Source organism: Pagrus pagrus, assembly GCF_965226575.1.
Source record: "Pagrus pagrus genome assembly, chromosome: 24".
Lineage (NCBI taxonomy): Eukaryota > Metazoa > Chordata > Actinopteri > Spariformes > Sparidae > Pagrus > Pagrus pagrus.
The window spans coordinates 1,486,331-1,502,691 of record NC_140206.1 but is presented as its reverse complement, the minus strand read 5'-3'; the positions used below and the strand labels follow the sequence as shown (position 1 = coordinate 1,502,691).

At 42.0% G+C, this 16,361-nt stretch overlaps 1 protein-coding gene across 8 annotated transcripts in view; it reads right to left on the bottom strand.

Moving 5' to 3' along the window:
• Positions 1–1,306: 1,306 nt before the first annotated feature.
• LOC311253455 (uncharacterized protein) overlaps positions 1,307–16,361 on the bottom strand; it is a 25,090-nt gene continuing 10,035 nt past the window's right edge. For 3 of the 8 annotated variants that reach the window (XM_084347447.1, XM_084347451.1, XM_084347452.1), the window contains exons 6-17: positions 15,727–15,837; positions 15,134–15,250; positions 14,494–14,604; positions 11,876–11,983; positions 9,841–9,919; positions 9,458–9,686; positions 7,504–9,280; positions 7,234–7,407; positions 6,677–6,850; positions 5,854–6,027; positions 2,373–2,419; positions 1,307–2,246 (exon numbers count right to left, since the gene is read on the bottom strand). In XM_084347447.1, the coding sequence (XP_084203573.1) occupies positions 1,681–2,246; positions 2,373–2,419; positions 5,854–6,027; positions 6,677–6,850; positions 7,234–7,407; positions 7,504–9,280; positions 9,458–9,686; positions 9,841–9,919; positions 11,876–11,983; positions 14,494–14,604; positions 15,134–15,250; positions 15,727–15,837 (3,667 nt within the window). In that variant the 3' untranslated portion in view covers positions 1,307–1,680. The remainder of the gene's footprint in view (positions 2,247–2,372; positions 2,420–5,853; positions 6,028–6,676; positions 6,851–7,233; positions 7,408–7,503; positions 9,281–9,457; positions 9,687–9,840; positions 9,920–11,875; positions 11,984–14,493; positions 14,605–15,133; positions 15,251–15,726; positions 15,838–16,361) is intronic. The other 5 variants (XM_084347449.1, XM_084347450.1, XM_084347453.1 and 2 more) reach the window with 5 other exon arrangements.

Here is a 16,361-nt window from a genome sequence, read left to right as displayed (position 1 = left end):
ATACCTTGTTTAGTTTAATGCAATTTATCTAGGGTAGCTGCTTACCGAGGAGGTGACTTTGGCTCTGCAGTGCGCCCTCCTTCAGCCGCGCGCCAACACAGCTGTTTTGAAATATAGGCTAAAAGAATCGTGTGTCCCCCGGACACCCGGCCACCACGTTTAAAAGTGATAGCTTGGCATCACAAATCACCTGTACATTTATCGAGTGGTAGTTTTTGCGATTGATGAATGCGTAATCATTCATGGATGGTGCCTTCAGACGCGCATGAGTGCAATCAATTTCTCCAACCACATTCGGAAACCCAGCAATCTCTAGGCTATTTAGCCTATCATATTGTTTTATTTTACAAAAAAGTGGTATCAGTAAAATGGCTTTTTTTAAAAATTCGTTTTAAGAATCCATTTTGATCTGTCCTAAATACGTGACTGCTTATGCTTAATGACAGCTGAGGTTTGTTTAATAATTATTTTCAGACTCAGACAGATTTTGCTGTGCTGCACCGCAAATCCAGACTCAGATTTGCGTACACAAGCTCAGACCTGACGTGAGATCTGATCGTAGCTTCCGCTCACGTCCAAATTGATAAATACCGAAGTTTGTGTGGAAATGGTTGTACGCACGGTTTTACGTTCGTTTGATAAATGAGGGCCACTGTGTTCAGAAAAAGGAGCCAAATAAATCAGACCTCTGTGGCAGCTGCAGGCCTGTAAAAACTCCTGACCAATCCCTTCTTCTCGGTCCGACATGGAAGAACCAATCAGATGCCTTCATGTCTCGTCCTACCTGCACCCCCCTCTGTCCCCCCTCCTCCCTGCACGCACTCATCACGTGTCACGTGTTGCCGGATATATTCAGCACGCTGCAGATGGAGTTAGCAGGAGATCCACTCCAGGTCAGAAGGTGGCGGTAATGCACCTAACAGCTGTTTGCCAACAGCCATAAAACAGCAGAAGAAGAAGAGTTAGCACAGTTAGCAGGAGAGAACAGTGGCAGAGGAAATGCAGCTACAGTAGCTCCAGAAGTGATGCAGAGGCTGCTGTCTTCTTGTTGGACAGGTAATTATTTGTTTTGCTTCGGGGGGATTTGTTATTTTCATGAAATATGTAACGTTAGCCAACTTAGCTACTTTTGTAGCTTGTATTAGCCCAATGCTAACAGCTCTCCTCTGCGGGCGGAGCTTAGACGAGGTGCCACTTTCAAATCTGGCTTGCTCTCCAATATTACCAACTATACCTTTAACCAACATGATCAAACTTTGTGTTTCATCATTAGAAACACATGAAACAAGTCAGAGTGTTTCAGGTGGAGTGTCGAGTACATCTGATCATATTTTACTGAACATTTACAACTTTGTTCACAATGACTCTTTACAATTAAACTACAGACGAGTCAATGTTTCCTGTTTCTGACATTTCACTAATATTTCTGGATTTTATTGGAACAAGAGTCAGAATTCAAAACAACATGACAGAAAGTACAAGTCAACGCAATTTACACAATTTAATGGAAGAAGTTTAAAATGTAAATGAAGAATCTTTTCAATCACTCTGAATCATTTTGTACAAAGTTCACTGATGAATTTATTACAAGAAGCTGAAAGATTGATGTGACTGTGATCCTGTACAGACTCAACTGTTCAGCACTGACAATGTTTCTGTGACAGGAGGAGACTCTGCAGACTAAACACCACACAGACACACTGAGGAGGAACCGGAAGTGGGCCAAAAGAGCCCAAACCCAGGATAAAGAGGTTCAGTGAATGTGGTGCTGAAGGTGTGGAGGTGGATCAGTGAGTCAGAGGAGACTCTGTAGAAGGACAGAGTGCCAGCAGGACAGTCCACATACACTGCTACTCTACCAGAGGAGGAGGAGGAGGAGGAGGAGGAGGAGGAGGAGGAGGAGGAGGAGATGACTGTGTCTGTCTTATTGTGCCAGACAGAGTAACGACCATCATCAGAGCAGCACAGACTCCAGGACTGATCATTCCGTCCAAACTCACAGTCTCCTCTCCTTCTGATTCTTCTGTAACTCACTGATATAGAAACATCTCCGCTCCATTCAGCCTCCCAGTAACAGCGACCAGTCAGACCAGTTCTACACAGCAGCTGAGACCAGTAGGACTCAAACCTCTCTGGATGATCAGGATATGACTGATCCTCCTCCACACGTGTCATCTTCCTGTTGTTGTCAGACAGTTTGATGTCTCTGCCGACTGTGTTTGTGTCGACTGTGAGCTCACAGGAATCTGATGGAGAGAAAAAGACACAACACAGCTGCAGTTATTAATGTATCATCAGTGTGGTGATGACATCACAGAGGTGACTGAGTGATGTCACAGTGTGAAGCTGAATCAAAGTAAAAACACACTCACACTTCCTCAGACCTGGTGTCAACCATCGGACTCCAGCAGGCTCCACCCTGAAAGGAGGAGGGGGGTCAGAGCAGCACATCCTCTTTCAGCATGCAGACATGGACATGACATGACTCATACACAGAAACACAATATGTCCATCAGGCCTGCTTCTCCCTGTTCTCCCTTTTTATGGTTTGCTGTTGAATTCATATCTCAAAAGTGCAAAACCGAGCGGCTTCACATGGCTGCATACGTATATGTATCATTGACAGACCCGACCCTGAGCGTCATGTGACGTCCTGACAATGGCCGCGTTTCCCAGATTCGATCGTTCTTAAGGACTTAAGAAGGGTTCGGCTAAGAAGGAGCGCTAAGATACGGGTGTTTCCCAGATGCGTTCTTAACTGCCTTCTTAGGAGAACCTTAAGATCAAGCCAAAGAAGCTTCTTAAGAAGCTCTTAGTGGGAGCTGTCCACCGCGGTGCTGCTGAAACTGAATCAATCGATGCCAGGCAAATCGATCACCCACCTCTTTATCAGCGCATAAGTCACACACAGCGCCCCGTGGTCCCCACACAGGTGCAATTAGGCTACGCATGTATCGTGTGTGTGTGTGTGCGTGTGTGTGTGTTGATGGCCGCGTAGTGCTTTCTACCGATCAAGCACGGATCCACCAGGGAGGGATTGTGGATTGGAATGAGGGTGCCATCCACCACACCGATCACCCGGGGGTCCCAGCCACTGCGTGGAACCCTTGGTGGACCTGGCGGACCTCGTCCAGTGTGGTGGGCAGCTTTATGTGGGTCCGGGCATGGCGCAGGAGAATCGGTGTCACAGCTGCCACACTCCATGACACCGATGCTTTGCTGAGGCCGGTGCCATCCCCCACCACCTCCAGGAAGCTCCCCACGGCGTAAAAACGCAGCGCAGCCAGGAGCTGCACCTCCGGGCTGAGGCCAAAATTGCAGTGGGTTGCTCTCTGGATGTGTGGAGACACCAGAGTGATCATCCGTTGGATCTCCGCACGGGGCAGCCGGTACTTTGCCAGGACAGCCCGGTCTGACAGCACGTCCAGTATGCGTGCACGTATGCATTTATGTATACCACCTGGCTTCGCGCACGGCATCGCTGTTGGTTCGCAGCGAAAATGTGCTGTATTGCAGCCATGGTTTCTCACACGCGTGGACTTTGGCAACGCAGAGTAGCAGGTGAAGCCTCTCTGGATGAGGTTCAGCTGAGTTTAATTACACCTGTTTCCTTGATATCTGTGAAATGCCACAGGGTTGTTGTATTTTTATGTGTAGTACTATAAACTCATATATGCAGATGTGTGTGGAAAACGTGTAATTCAATAAAACGTTTTTTTTTTCTTGCGCCAGTGGTCCGCAGCTATGAGCGAATTTCAACATTGAGCATTGTTTTATTATTTCGAAAAGTGGAGGATGTAAATTTCCCTGACGCGGTTTGATCACTGAGCATTTGGTCGCTAAGAAGGCTGTTAAGAGTGGGTCAGCTCGATCTTACATTTCCTTCTTAGTGAAAGATCTTCTTAAGCTAAGAGCGACTCTGGGAAACACATCCTTCTTTCACAGCGTTCTTAAGAGCGCTCCTAAGAAGATCTTAGCACTTAAGAGCTTCTTAACGAATCTGGGAAACGCGGCCAGTATCTGTTAACATCTTTCATCTTCAGTTCTTTATACTTTAAATCAAACGTGAACCACAAACAGTAGCCGTTACCATTTATTTCCTTTTTCCCTGGTTGGCCTTAAAATAACACTTGGACATAATGTTGATTTACATCAGTGGGAAACAACATTCATTCAACAGTAGCTGGCACATGGATGTACAGAGGAGACGGTGATGTGATCGATGCAGAGCTGGAGTATACTTCAGTGTGTGTTTGGCAGGCAGTGTGCAGTTAGGATGACCAGATCCCAATGAGCCAAATGTGGGACAAAGGACATGTTTGTGTGGGACATTGTGGGACACGTCACCAATGTGTGGACGTAGTCTAAAATGTTGATATATTGTCTCTCTAACTTTAAAAACTAAACATTTCTGTTCTGCATGGTAGCTCATAACATCTATGCTTCACCTTCTGGTTGATTCAGTAGCACACAATAGACTATACAGGTTACAGGTGAGAGCTAAGAGCTTTATTTACCAGGTGAAGGACTCAACAATTATTATATTTTAAGCAGATCTGTTTATATTTTAGAAACATCTGAAGCCACTAAACACAATATTGTGTGTGTTTCTGTCACTTCGTGGGGAAACCATTGGTGTTTTACATTGTCTCAAACAACTTTGAGGAAAGAATTGTGTATATATGTATATGTATGTGTGTATATATGTATATGTATGTGTGTATATATATATATACATACATATATACATATATACACACACACACATATATATATACATATAGATATATACATACATATACATATATATACACACACACATATATACATATATATATATATATACACACATATACATTTAAATATTAAATACATTTAATTTATAATTAATAGTTTTATATTCAAAGTTACATTGTATTAAATTACTTTGTAATTGTATTTGAATTAAAAACTAAATGTATGTAATTATTCACTTTTAGTTTTTAATTCATCTTTGTAAAATTAACTCTAATGACTGTAGCACCTTTAAAGTCCTGTCCTGTGGTTATCAGGTTTGAACACAGTTTTAAATAAATATAACTTTGGAGTTATTGGAAGGTTTATATTTCTCTTCTCATGGAGCTAGGCTAGCAGTGTCCCCTTGCTTCCAGTCTTTGTGCTAAGCTAAGCTAAACATGTCCTGGACCTGTCTCTGTACGGAGATGAAACTGATCCCAGGTAAGAGGGCAAAAAAGGACATTTCACAAAATGGTAAAAAGTTCATTAACATGCAGAGATCTGTTTAAACTGCAACAGGTCTACACTTGCACAATGTAGCGTGATGTTTATCCACTTTACAAACTGCACGTCCTTCTGCTTCATGTTCCAGCTGTACAGTAAACATCTAGAGTTATCTCAGTGATTTTCATCCATAACTTAGTGAAAGTACTTCACTTTTCACACTTCGCTTTGTATATATTGTTAATAGCTTACTGTTCATTTTTGGATATAGTCTTTTTGGCATTTTTTGATCGTTTGGAAAATCACAGTTTTTTTTTAAACTTCAGCTAGCTTCCTAAAAAGCTCTGCACAAACACATTATCGTACAACAGTTTACCCTTCTCTCTGATTGGTGATTTATCCAGCAATGAGGTCGAAGGTTTACTGCTCGCTATCACAAGATGGTGTTTGTCAGTCACTTTAATTTTTGGCAGCTCTTCCAAGCGTCAGGTATAACAACGAACCAAAGCGACCTAATGTTAGTGTGTTGCTAGTTAACATCACTAATGGTTATCTATCTATCTACAGGATAGAAAATGCTAAAAACACTGTATACAAAAACGAACAGTAAACTATTAGTAGGACTCTTCATACCTGAGAGTGTCCAGTCTCCAGCCTGGATCCTCCAGTCGAGCTGACAGCAGCTTCACTCCTGAGTCTCCTGGATGATTGTAGCTCAGGTCCAGCTCTTTCAGATGGGAGGGGTTGGAGTCCAGAGCTGAGGCCAGAGAAGTACAGCCTTCCTCTGTGATCAGACAGCCTGACAGCCTGCAGACACACAAAACAACACACATGGAAGAACATCTGGGGGTACTGCATGTTCCCGTTTAGAGGGTATAATCTTTATCATGTTCACCAATTTAATTTACGCTATTTTGCTAATTAGCACTAATGACACACTGGTAATGTCATTAGTTTTGCAGGTATTTGGAAATAAACCAAACCATAAGAGTTATCAGATTCAAATGCCATTGGTCAAAGTCTGGAACAAAGTGGAGGGCAGACTGATGGACCTATATTACCATCCATAAAACCAAGCTGCTATCATGGCTTAACAATGTGCTTCAAAAGAATGAATCTGGGATCAAAAATGGAGAAAAAAGCCATTCACCATGAGTTGTGTGCTGTGTGCACTCACAAAATAAAAATTGGATCAAGTAGCCAACACACAGAGGAAGAACTCCACTTTGGGAGGTTTTGTACTTAATAATTAAACATTAAAAACAAAAACAAGGGAAAATGATTGGAAATTCTTATGAAGAGTAATTTGCTGAGTCTGAACTGCTGTCAAAGTTTAGTTAAAAGTCCTTTCACAAATCATATTGGCAGACACAATCCTACACAAGTCAGCTACTCATCCACAAATCTCAATCAGTTTTAAAATTGTCATCAGTTGAATTGTTTAATGAATCCTGACCTGAGAGTTTTCAGTCTACAATGTTGACTCGTCAGTCCAGGAAACAGCAGCTTCACTCCTGAATCCTGCAGGTCATTGTTACTCAGGTCCAGCTCTCTCAGACTAGAGGACTGGGAGCTGAGAACTGAGGACAGAGCTTCACAGCTTCTCTCTGAGAGGTTACAGCCACTCAGTCTGAAGAGGAAATGAAAAAATAAGATAATAAATAACACTGGTGTTTAAGTATGGAGTCTGGACTTTTGGTGGTGATGTATAATCTCTTATTAGGACATGTTTAAGTCCTTGCTGTTCTACTCTGAGTAGTTGGGGACATCATCATTCCTGAATCAGTATTAAACAGAAAATCAATGTTAAGTTGCATGATAGAAAATCATGAGGTTTTCAATCTCAGCTAGAGTTCATATTTTGGAAGAACAACAAGTGAATAGGAATTTGAACCAAACATGTTGGAAACATTTCCTGTATGGTTAAATTTGAAATGGTGAAAGAGGAGTTGCTGTTTGAATGAAATAATACATAATTAAAACACGTTAAGACAAACTATGACTTAATCTTACTTCAGACTTTCCACATTGCAGTGTGGACTCTCCAGTCCAGCTGACAGCTGCTTCACTCCTGAATCCTGCAGGTTGTTGTTACTCAGGTCCAGCTCTCTCAGACTAGAGGACTGGGAGCTGAGAACTGAGGACAGAGCTACACAGCTTCTCTCTGAGAGCTTACAGCCACTCAGTCTGGATAAAGAATAATGAGCAGAACAAGAAAATTATTTCTATTTGGGTCAATAACTGCACATTTACTGCATTCTGAAAAAACTTCTCCACACTTACAGAGCTTTGTTGGAGGCTTTGACCACTGGCAGCAGCCTCAGAAGAGCCTCCTCTGAAGCAGAGTATTTCTTCAGGTCAAACACGTCCAGATCTTCTTCTGATGACAGTAAGATGAAGACCAGAGCTGACCACTGAGCAGGAGACAGTTTATATGTGGAGAGACGTCCTGATCTCAGGTACTGTTGGATCTCCTCCACTAGAGACCGATCGTTCAGTTCATTCAGACAGTGGAACAGATTGATGCTTCTCTCTGCAGGCAGAGTCTCTTCGAACTTCTTCTTGATGTAACCGACTGTTTCCTGGTTGGTCTGTGAGCTACTTCCTGTCCGTGTCTGCAGACCTCGGAGGAGAGTCTGATTGGTCTGCAGTGAAAGACCCAGGAGGAAGCGGAGGAACAAGTCCAGGTATCCATTTGGACTCTGTAAGGCCTCGTCCACAGCACTCTGATAGAGATGTGTCTCTGCAGATTGACGGTCTGTTAATTGTTTCTCTGACAACAGATTGACTCCAGAGTTGATGAACGTCAGATGGACATGAAGAGCAGCCAGAAACTCCTGAACACTCAGATGGACGAAGCAGAACACCTTGTCCTGGTAAAGTCCACTCTCTTCTTTGAAGATCTGTGTGAACACTCCTGAGTACACTGAGGCTGCTGTGATATCGATGCCACACTCTGTCAGGTCTGATTCATAGAAGATCAGGTTGCCGCTCTGCAGCTGATCAAAAGCCAGTTTTCCCAGAGACCCGATCATCTCCCTGCTCTCTGGAGTCCAGTGTGAATCTGTCTCAGCTCCTTCATCATACTTGACCTTCTTCACTTTGGCCTGAACCACCAGGAAGTGGATGTACATCTCAGTCAGGGTCCTGGGCAGCTCTCCTCCCTCTCTGGTCTTCAACACATCCTCCAGAACTGTAGCAGTGATCCAGCAGAAGACTGGGATGTGGCACATGATGTGGAGGCTTCGTGATGTCTTGGTGTGGGAGATGATTCTGCTGGCCTGCTCCTCATCTCTGAATCTCTTCTTGAAGTACTCCTCCTTCTGTGGGTCAGTGAACCCTCTGACCTCTGTCACCATGTCAACACACCAAGGAGGGATCTGATTGGCTGCTGCAGGTCGTGTGGTTATCCAGAGGCGAGCAGAGGGAAGCAGTTTCCCCCTGATGAGGTTTGTCAGCAGCACATCCACTGAGGTGGACTCTGTAACATCAGTCAGGATCTCAGTGTTGTGGAAGTCCAGAGGAAGTCGACACTCATCCAGACCGTCAAAGATGAACACAACCTGGAACTCTTCAAAGCTGCAGATTTCTCTGGTTTCAGTGAAGAAGTGATGAACAAGCTCCACCAAGCTGAACTTTTTCTCTTTCAGCACATTCAGCTCTCTGAAAGTGAATGGAAATGTGAACTGTATGTCCTGGTTGGCTTTGTCTTCAGCCCAGTCCAGAGTGACCTTCTGTGTTAAGACTGTTTTCCCGATGCCAGCCACTCCCTTTGTCATCACTGTTCTGATAGGTTCATCTCTTCCAGGTGAGGCTTTAAAGACGTCTTCTGGTCTGACTGTTGTTTCTGGTCTGTCTGGTTTCCTGGATGCTGTTTCAATCTGTCTGACCTCATGTTCATCATTGACCTCTGCAGTCCCTCCCTCTGTGATGTAGAGCTCTGTGTAGATCTGATTCAGAAGGGTTGGGTTTCCTGCTTTAGCGATCCCCTCAAACACACACTGGAACTTCTTCTGAAGGTTAGATTTGAGTTTACGTTGACAAACTGCAGAATGACTTCCTGAATAAACACACAACAAACAAGATCATTAAGTTATTTATAAAGACAATAAGACAATTTCCTTCCCCTAAAGATTGAATATATAAACAGATTTTCCATCATCATCATCATCATCATCAGACTTCAGTAAACGTCTCATTGATCCATCATGTTAAATCTTTAGAGAAATCCTCTTACTGCTCTGCAGACAGTCAGCCAGCTCCTCCTGCTTCATTCTCCTCAGGAAGTGAAGTGTGATCTTCAGAAATGCCTCTCTGCTGCTCCTCCTCTGCTCTTCATCCTCACCATCCAACACCTCCTCATCCTCCCTCTGACTCTCTAAGCATTCTGGGTAATATGAACTCAGAACCTTCTGGACCTTCTTCAGCTCGTTCTTCACAAAGGTGACAATGTTCTCCTCCAGCAGCTGGAACAGAATATTATGTGAATGAGAACATTTAACATCACGGAGCCAAACATCAGATCCATGTTGGACAGATTCACCACTGGTCTGTAAAGTGCAGCACGGAGATTATTGTGAACAGACTGGATGTAAAAGTAGTTGTTGTTCATGTACAGACCATAAATATGGAGTCCAGGTGTGTTTGATGCTGCTGGGCAGACGGACCTCTGGGAACCTCTGAGCTCTCCTGGTCGACTCTGTGGAGGAATCATGAAGAATCAGAAAATGCATTTCCTTCTGTAAACAGAACAAAGTGGAAAATTGAAAGTGTGATTGCTGAAAGCTGCAGTGTTCTTGCAGTTAGTGCACTTAGTGGGGCTCAAACAGCAAACCTTGTCAATGAATGTCAATCAATGCCTATCATGTTTGTGATTATACATTTAGACCCTGGTGCTATACAGTTGAAATACCAGTAGAGGGCACTCTTGCTCAGTATTTTGATCCCATCCACTGTTGGAGTGTAAAGCAGATAAAGAAACTGCATGACTACTCTTAAGAAATATTGATATCCATGTGGACACTGATTGAATTCAGAAACTCATAAAACATGTTTATTTCTTTCAGGTAAAGCTGAAATGGCAGTTTGTAGGAAAAATAAACATTGTGTTGGACTCATAAAGGCTGAACACCCTACACCTGTGTGAGACACACAATACTGTCAAATTTGGAGGTTGTGTCTGAACATCACTTCTGCCCAAAGCGGGGTTTGAACTCTATTATACCATAAAAGCCGCCCACTGTGCCAGATGGTGTATCCACTAAGCTATTCTCAGTGACCTCTGACGACCTTCACAATGTCACATTTTGTTGAAGAAAAATTTAACTTGTCTTAAGATTAAAGCTTTTCATCTGTAATTTTTGGAATTTATATTCTAGTTTTTATTGAGCGACAAAAAATCTTAAGCTCTTCATAATAAGACAATATAATGCATATTTTCACACTCATAACATGACTACATATGTTTTTCAGGTCTTATGCTGCATTCCAGACAAGAGGAACACTGGAATGCCACTCAAAGTCGGAATTCCTACTCATGAACTCGAAGTTGAAAGTTTCTCAAATATTCCGACCTTTGATGTTGTCTGCAACACAGCACACATTTGAAATGTCAGAGTGTAGAAAATCAACATTGTGTTGCATCCATTACCCATTAACACCCTACACCTTTGTGATCCACAACATATTGTCAAAGTTGGTGGTTGTGTCTGAACAACACTTCTTCCAGCGGGAACTGAATCGACAATCTCTTGAGCTCTACAAGGCACCTTTAGTGATCCTCCATCAACGTCAAGGATGCATACTGTCACATATTCATTGGGTAGGGGCATTGTCTAAGGTTTTGGCGAAAAGAGCAAAAAACACAAGTTTCTGTCCTGCCTTATGGTATATCACTGTCTCATCTCACCTGCATGAAGACATCACCCATGAAGCTGTGGGGCTGAGGATTCTTACTTCATCGATTGTCATGTGGTTTTACTCTAGGAGAACATTCAGAGACTGGGCCTATGCCTGAACAACAACGAATTCAAGCTTCAGCCTTCCCAGGTCACAACATTCTTGGCATGGTTCTGAACTCCTGGAGGGAAAAAACTATACTGACCCTGGAGAGGTAGCAGGTCCACGAAGCCTGCCTCTGCTGTTTTAAGTTGTGATCACAGGTCATCTGGGGATGGGACCACTATGTTCACCAGCTACTCTCTAACTGTGTCTGTCTGCTGTTAGCTGCTCAGCTTTTTACAGCTTTTTCTCAGAAACCATGAACTCTCCCCACTCTGAACCAGAACAATACTTGTGGGAGAAATGTTATTATAATATTTATAAAACTGTAGGCCGTGGCCGTGAAAGTCAGCAGGTCTTACCCGGCTGATCCTGATTAATTTATTCTCAGCCCTGCTCTACTGGATTTGATTCCCTGTGTACATGAGACGATGTGCAACATCATCAACTGACTCAGACGGACAAAAACATCAGGTTCTACTACACTGGGCTGGACTTCATATACATGCTCCCCACCATACACTGATCTTCCATCAGTTTCCCTCAGAACCAGAGTTTTTGCTTTTATTGACTGATTTATTGACATCATGGCGGTCTGGTGAAAAACATTTTCAGATTGGGACATAGTTTTGTTTTTCAAATCAATTTTAAATACCTTTTATCAACAGCGTGACGTCCATTTTGGAAGGAAATAGGGTGACCCATCGACCGGTCACTCTTCATGGACACACGGCTGGATTCTGGTTTCTCCATCTTCCTCTTCCTGATAGAAACACATAGAAACAGCAAATAATCTCACTGCAGCCAGAACACACTGAAACTTCTTTCTTCCGCTGAAAACAAAACTCTTCTTACAGAAACTCCAGAGTGAATTCATGTTCTACCTTTCTAGTAACTTAAATGATCCAAAGAAGTATTGGAAAATAATTTTAAAAAGTTAACATGGTAATGTACAAATGAGTTGCTCCAGACACTCAACTAGCCTAATGTAGGCCAGTTTTATTGTTTCAATAACCAGCATGTAACCCAGGTTACTAGGCCCTTTATTTATTAGTAGTCCAGTTTATAGGTTTGTGGGTGAAATAAATAAATAAATAAATTCATATTTTTATGTGACAGATAAATAAATAGGGGGTTCAATTTAAAATAATCTTACATGGAAGGAATAAATAGAATTTATGATTAAAATCTTGAATGTCAATAAATAAAAAGTACAAATTTAAATAAATTAATGTACACAAGGTTATTTATATCTGTTAAAAAGGATATTTCATTTCATTTCAAGTGTGGCGAATATGCTTTTCAAAGTGTACAAGATTCAGGGGACATGAGGAGTTCACGTGATGTAGCATAACCAATCAGACGCCGTCAGGGTGTACGTGTCGTCGTGCGTTGCTTCACTTACTCTCTCTCTGCCGGACCAACAATGAGGTGGCTGCATGCTAATCTTCGCTGTGGATATTTTTGTTTTAGGAAGGCAAGAGAGCCAGATATTCCAACGACTGCGTCATTATTATCGTCGGAGCCGAAAGTGAAACCCTTTTTCTTCCTGCGGATTGATTAAGTGGACTGTGTGATTTTGACGGAAAACGAAGGAGAACGTGAGTTGTGTTTACTAGCAGCCGTGGCCCTAGCTTAGACCATTAGCCACTTGAACTTTGCTAATTCCCGTTGTGAAATTACACATTGCTTGAACTCCCATGTCCCTGTTTCTTTAAAAGTTGGTGTAGGAGCCATTTTTTATGTTGTGTAGGTATTTACTTTTCCACAAGGGTGCAGTATTGTTTCAGTTGCTTTCTTTTACCTCAGCAGCTGCCCCAGCTGCTTAAGATCAGGAGAGCTGATTAGTTTGAGTGGAGTGGTGGTGGGAAAGACACAGTTTTTACACGACAGCCAGAGAAGAAATAGAAAACCTTTTGTTTTGTCAACTTACCTTATCTTTTTGTTGAAATAAACGGGAACCTCACCCAAAGAGATCACCTTTGCAACCTTTCTTTTTTATTCACTCTGGAATCGAGTCAAGAACCATCCCAAACCACCGTCAGGTGACAAGTTTTGTTTTTTATTGAATAGTCACCACAGCGGGACCTTGACTGATGAGAGCCGTGTGATCTGCATTGTGCCGGAGTGTGTGTATATGATGTTTGAGCCTCTGGTGAGTACATTTTTACCGATATTAGTCGTTAATTTCATGCATGTTGTGTTTAAAAAAATTCATTTATATTAAGGTGTATTTAATTACATTACCCTCACTCCGTGTGTTTTTCTGTGAGAGTGAGTGGTGGTTAAAAGAACAAGAGATGAACAGAGGAGTAATGGTTCAGCCATTTTGTTTCATGTTAATGTTGATATACATGTTCAATTCATTTGGTCGATAGTGAGAATAGTTATAATGCTCATTAAGCAACAATGTCTTAATGTACATGAATGTATGTGTGTTTATATGCATATATATTAATATGTAAAAGTATATATATTTTTTTCTTTATGAGAATATTATAGTAACCCTCTTTTGGCCTATACAGGCCGGGTCTTTTCCTTTGAATGGATTCCTGGTTCCAAGATCGGCATGAAGACTCCTTCTGCTGGGATTCTTACTGATCTGTAAAGGTAGACTCTGAAGCTCGGTAGTCGTGGCGAGCCATTGAAAACAGGACTGTGATCTTGTCAGTGATTTGGGGCTTTACTTTGTGAACTGTTGTTTGATTTCTCATGTGTTTACTGAGACGCCATTATTTTATTTTTTTCTTTTAATCAATACATGTGAACAAACCTGTCGGTTGTGTGAGTTTTACTCTTTCACTCAATGCGAATGGCCTGTACCGTACCCCTTTCTCTTATAGCGGGTCTAGACTTTTGATTTACTGGTCCACAAAGTGATTAACACGCTTATAAAAGAAATATATCTGTAGCACCAAGTCTTTACCATTGACGGTCAGAGCTGAGGCTGGTTACAAGCAGTTTAAGAACAACAGTTCTGCACAGTTCCACTGTGCTGACAGAACCGGACATGGGTTTCCTTCTGATCAATGAGACTTTTAACACGACAAACTTGGAATAGCTAACACAACGTGGCATTGGACCACAGGAGGGAGGGTTGCTGAAAATGGTGCTCTGTACACATGAAAAGTAAACTGACGTCAGTGACGCCAAACTTTTAAGTGTTACTGTGTGTTCAGTTAGTCTCCCTGCACAAAATATTAAATATTAGACAGACAACAAATACATCTGATAAAGTGTATAATTATGAATAATTAAAGTCTGATCACTTACTTTCTTCCACGGCTTCGTTTAAAATCAATCAGAAAGTCCTTTGACCAGTCGCTCTTGAAGGACACACAGCTGGGTTCAGGTCCAGCAGAGTCTGGTCTCTGACGGAGTCTGCTAGAAATAAATAATATAGTCAAGACACTGACAATGTTAGAAATAAGCATTTTTTTCTTTAATATATAATAACAATAATTTTTACTATAATAATTTTGTCCTTCAAACTTTCATTAAAGAATACTCCATCTGCAGCAGCTACAGCCTTGCAGACCTTCGTCACTCTAGATGTCAGTTTGATGAGGTGATCTGAAGAAACGTCCCTCACTGCTGCCTGAAGCACCTCCCACAGGCTGCACTGGCTTGAAAAGCACTTCTTCTGTATCATACGGTCAAGCTGCTCCCACAACAGCTCAAAAGGGCTGAGATGTGGTGACTGCTGGTCACTCCATTACAGGCAGAACACCAGCCGACTGCCTCCTCCCTGAATAGTTCTTCATAGTTTGGAGCTGTGCTTTGGCTCAGTATCACCTGGAGGATGAAGCTGGCTCCAGTTCAGCTCCGTCCACAGGTTAGTGGCATGGTGTCTTAAAATTAAGTGATAGCCTTCCTTATTATAATTATGAATAATTACATTCTGATAACTTACTTTCTTCCACCGCTTTGTTTAAAATCAATCAGAAAATCCTTTGACGCGTCACTCTTGAAGGACACACAGCTGGGTTCAGGTCCAGGTCCAGGAGAGTCTGGTCTCTGACGGAGTCTGCTAGGAATAAATAATAAAGTCAAGACATTGACAATGTTAGAAATAATGATGTTTTTCTTTAATATATAATAACCATAATTTTAAGTATCTTTATCAGCCTTCATTTCTCAGAACAAGACCAGACTGATCAATTTCCGGAGAAAGTACTTTTTTAAGACTATAATCAAACCCTCAACGCTGATGCAAGTTTTCCACTGTGCTGACACAATTGGACAAGGTTTCCTTCTGATCAGTGAGACTTTTAACACAACAAACTTGGATTAGCTAACACAATGTGGCATTGGACCACAGGAGGGAGGGTTGCTGAAAATGGTGCTCTGTACACATGAAAAGTAAACTGACATCAGTGACGCCAAACTTTTAAGTGTTACTGTGTGTTCAGTTAGTCTCCCTGCACAAAATATTAAATATTAGACAGACAACAAATACATCTGATAAAGTGTATAATTATGAATAATTAAAGTCTGATCACTTACTTTCTTCCACGGCTTCGTTTAAAATCAATCAGAAAGTCCTTTGACCAGTCGCTCTTGAAGGACACACAGCTGGGTTCAGGTCCAGCAGAGTCTGGTCTCTGACGGAGTCTGCTAGAAATAAATAATATAGTCAAGACACTGACAATGTTAGAAATAAGCATTTTTTTCTTTAATATATAATAACAATAATTTTTACTATAATAATTTTGTCCCTCAAACTTTGATTAAAGAATACTCCATCTGCAGCAGCTACAGCCTTGCAGACCTTTGTCACTCTAGATGTCAGTTTGATGAGGTGATCTGAAGAAACGTCCCTCACTGCTGCCTGAAGCACCTCCCACAGGCTGCACTGGCTTGAAAAGCACTTCTTCTGTATCATACGGTCAAGCTGCTCCCACAACAGCTCAAAAGGGCTGAGATGTGGTGACTGCTGGTCACTCCATTACAGGCAGAACACCAGCCGACTGCCTCCTCCCTGAATAGTTCTTCATAGTTTGGAGCTGTGCTTTGGCTCAGTATCACCTGGAGGATGAAGCTGGCTCCAGTTCAGCTCCGTCCACAGGTTAGTGGCATGGTGTCTTAAAATTAAGTGATAGCCTTCCTTATTATAATTATGAATAATTACATTCTGATAA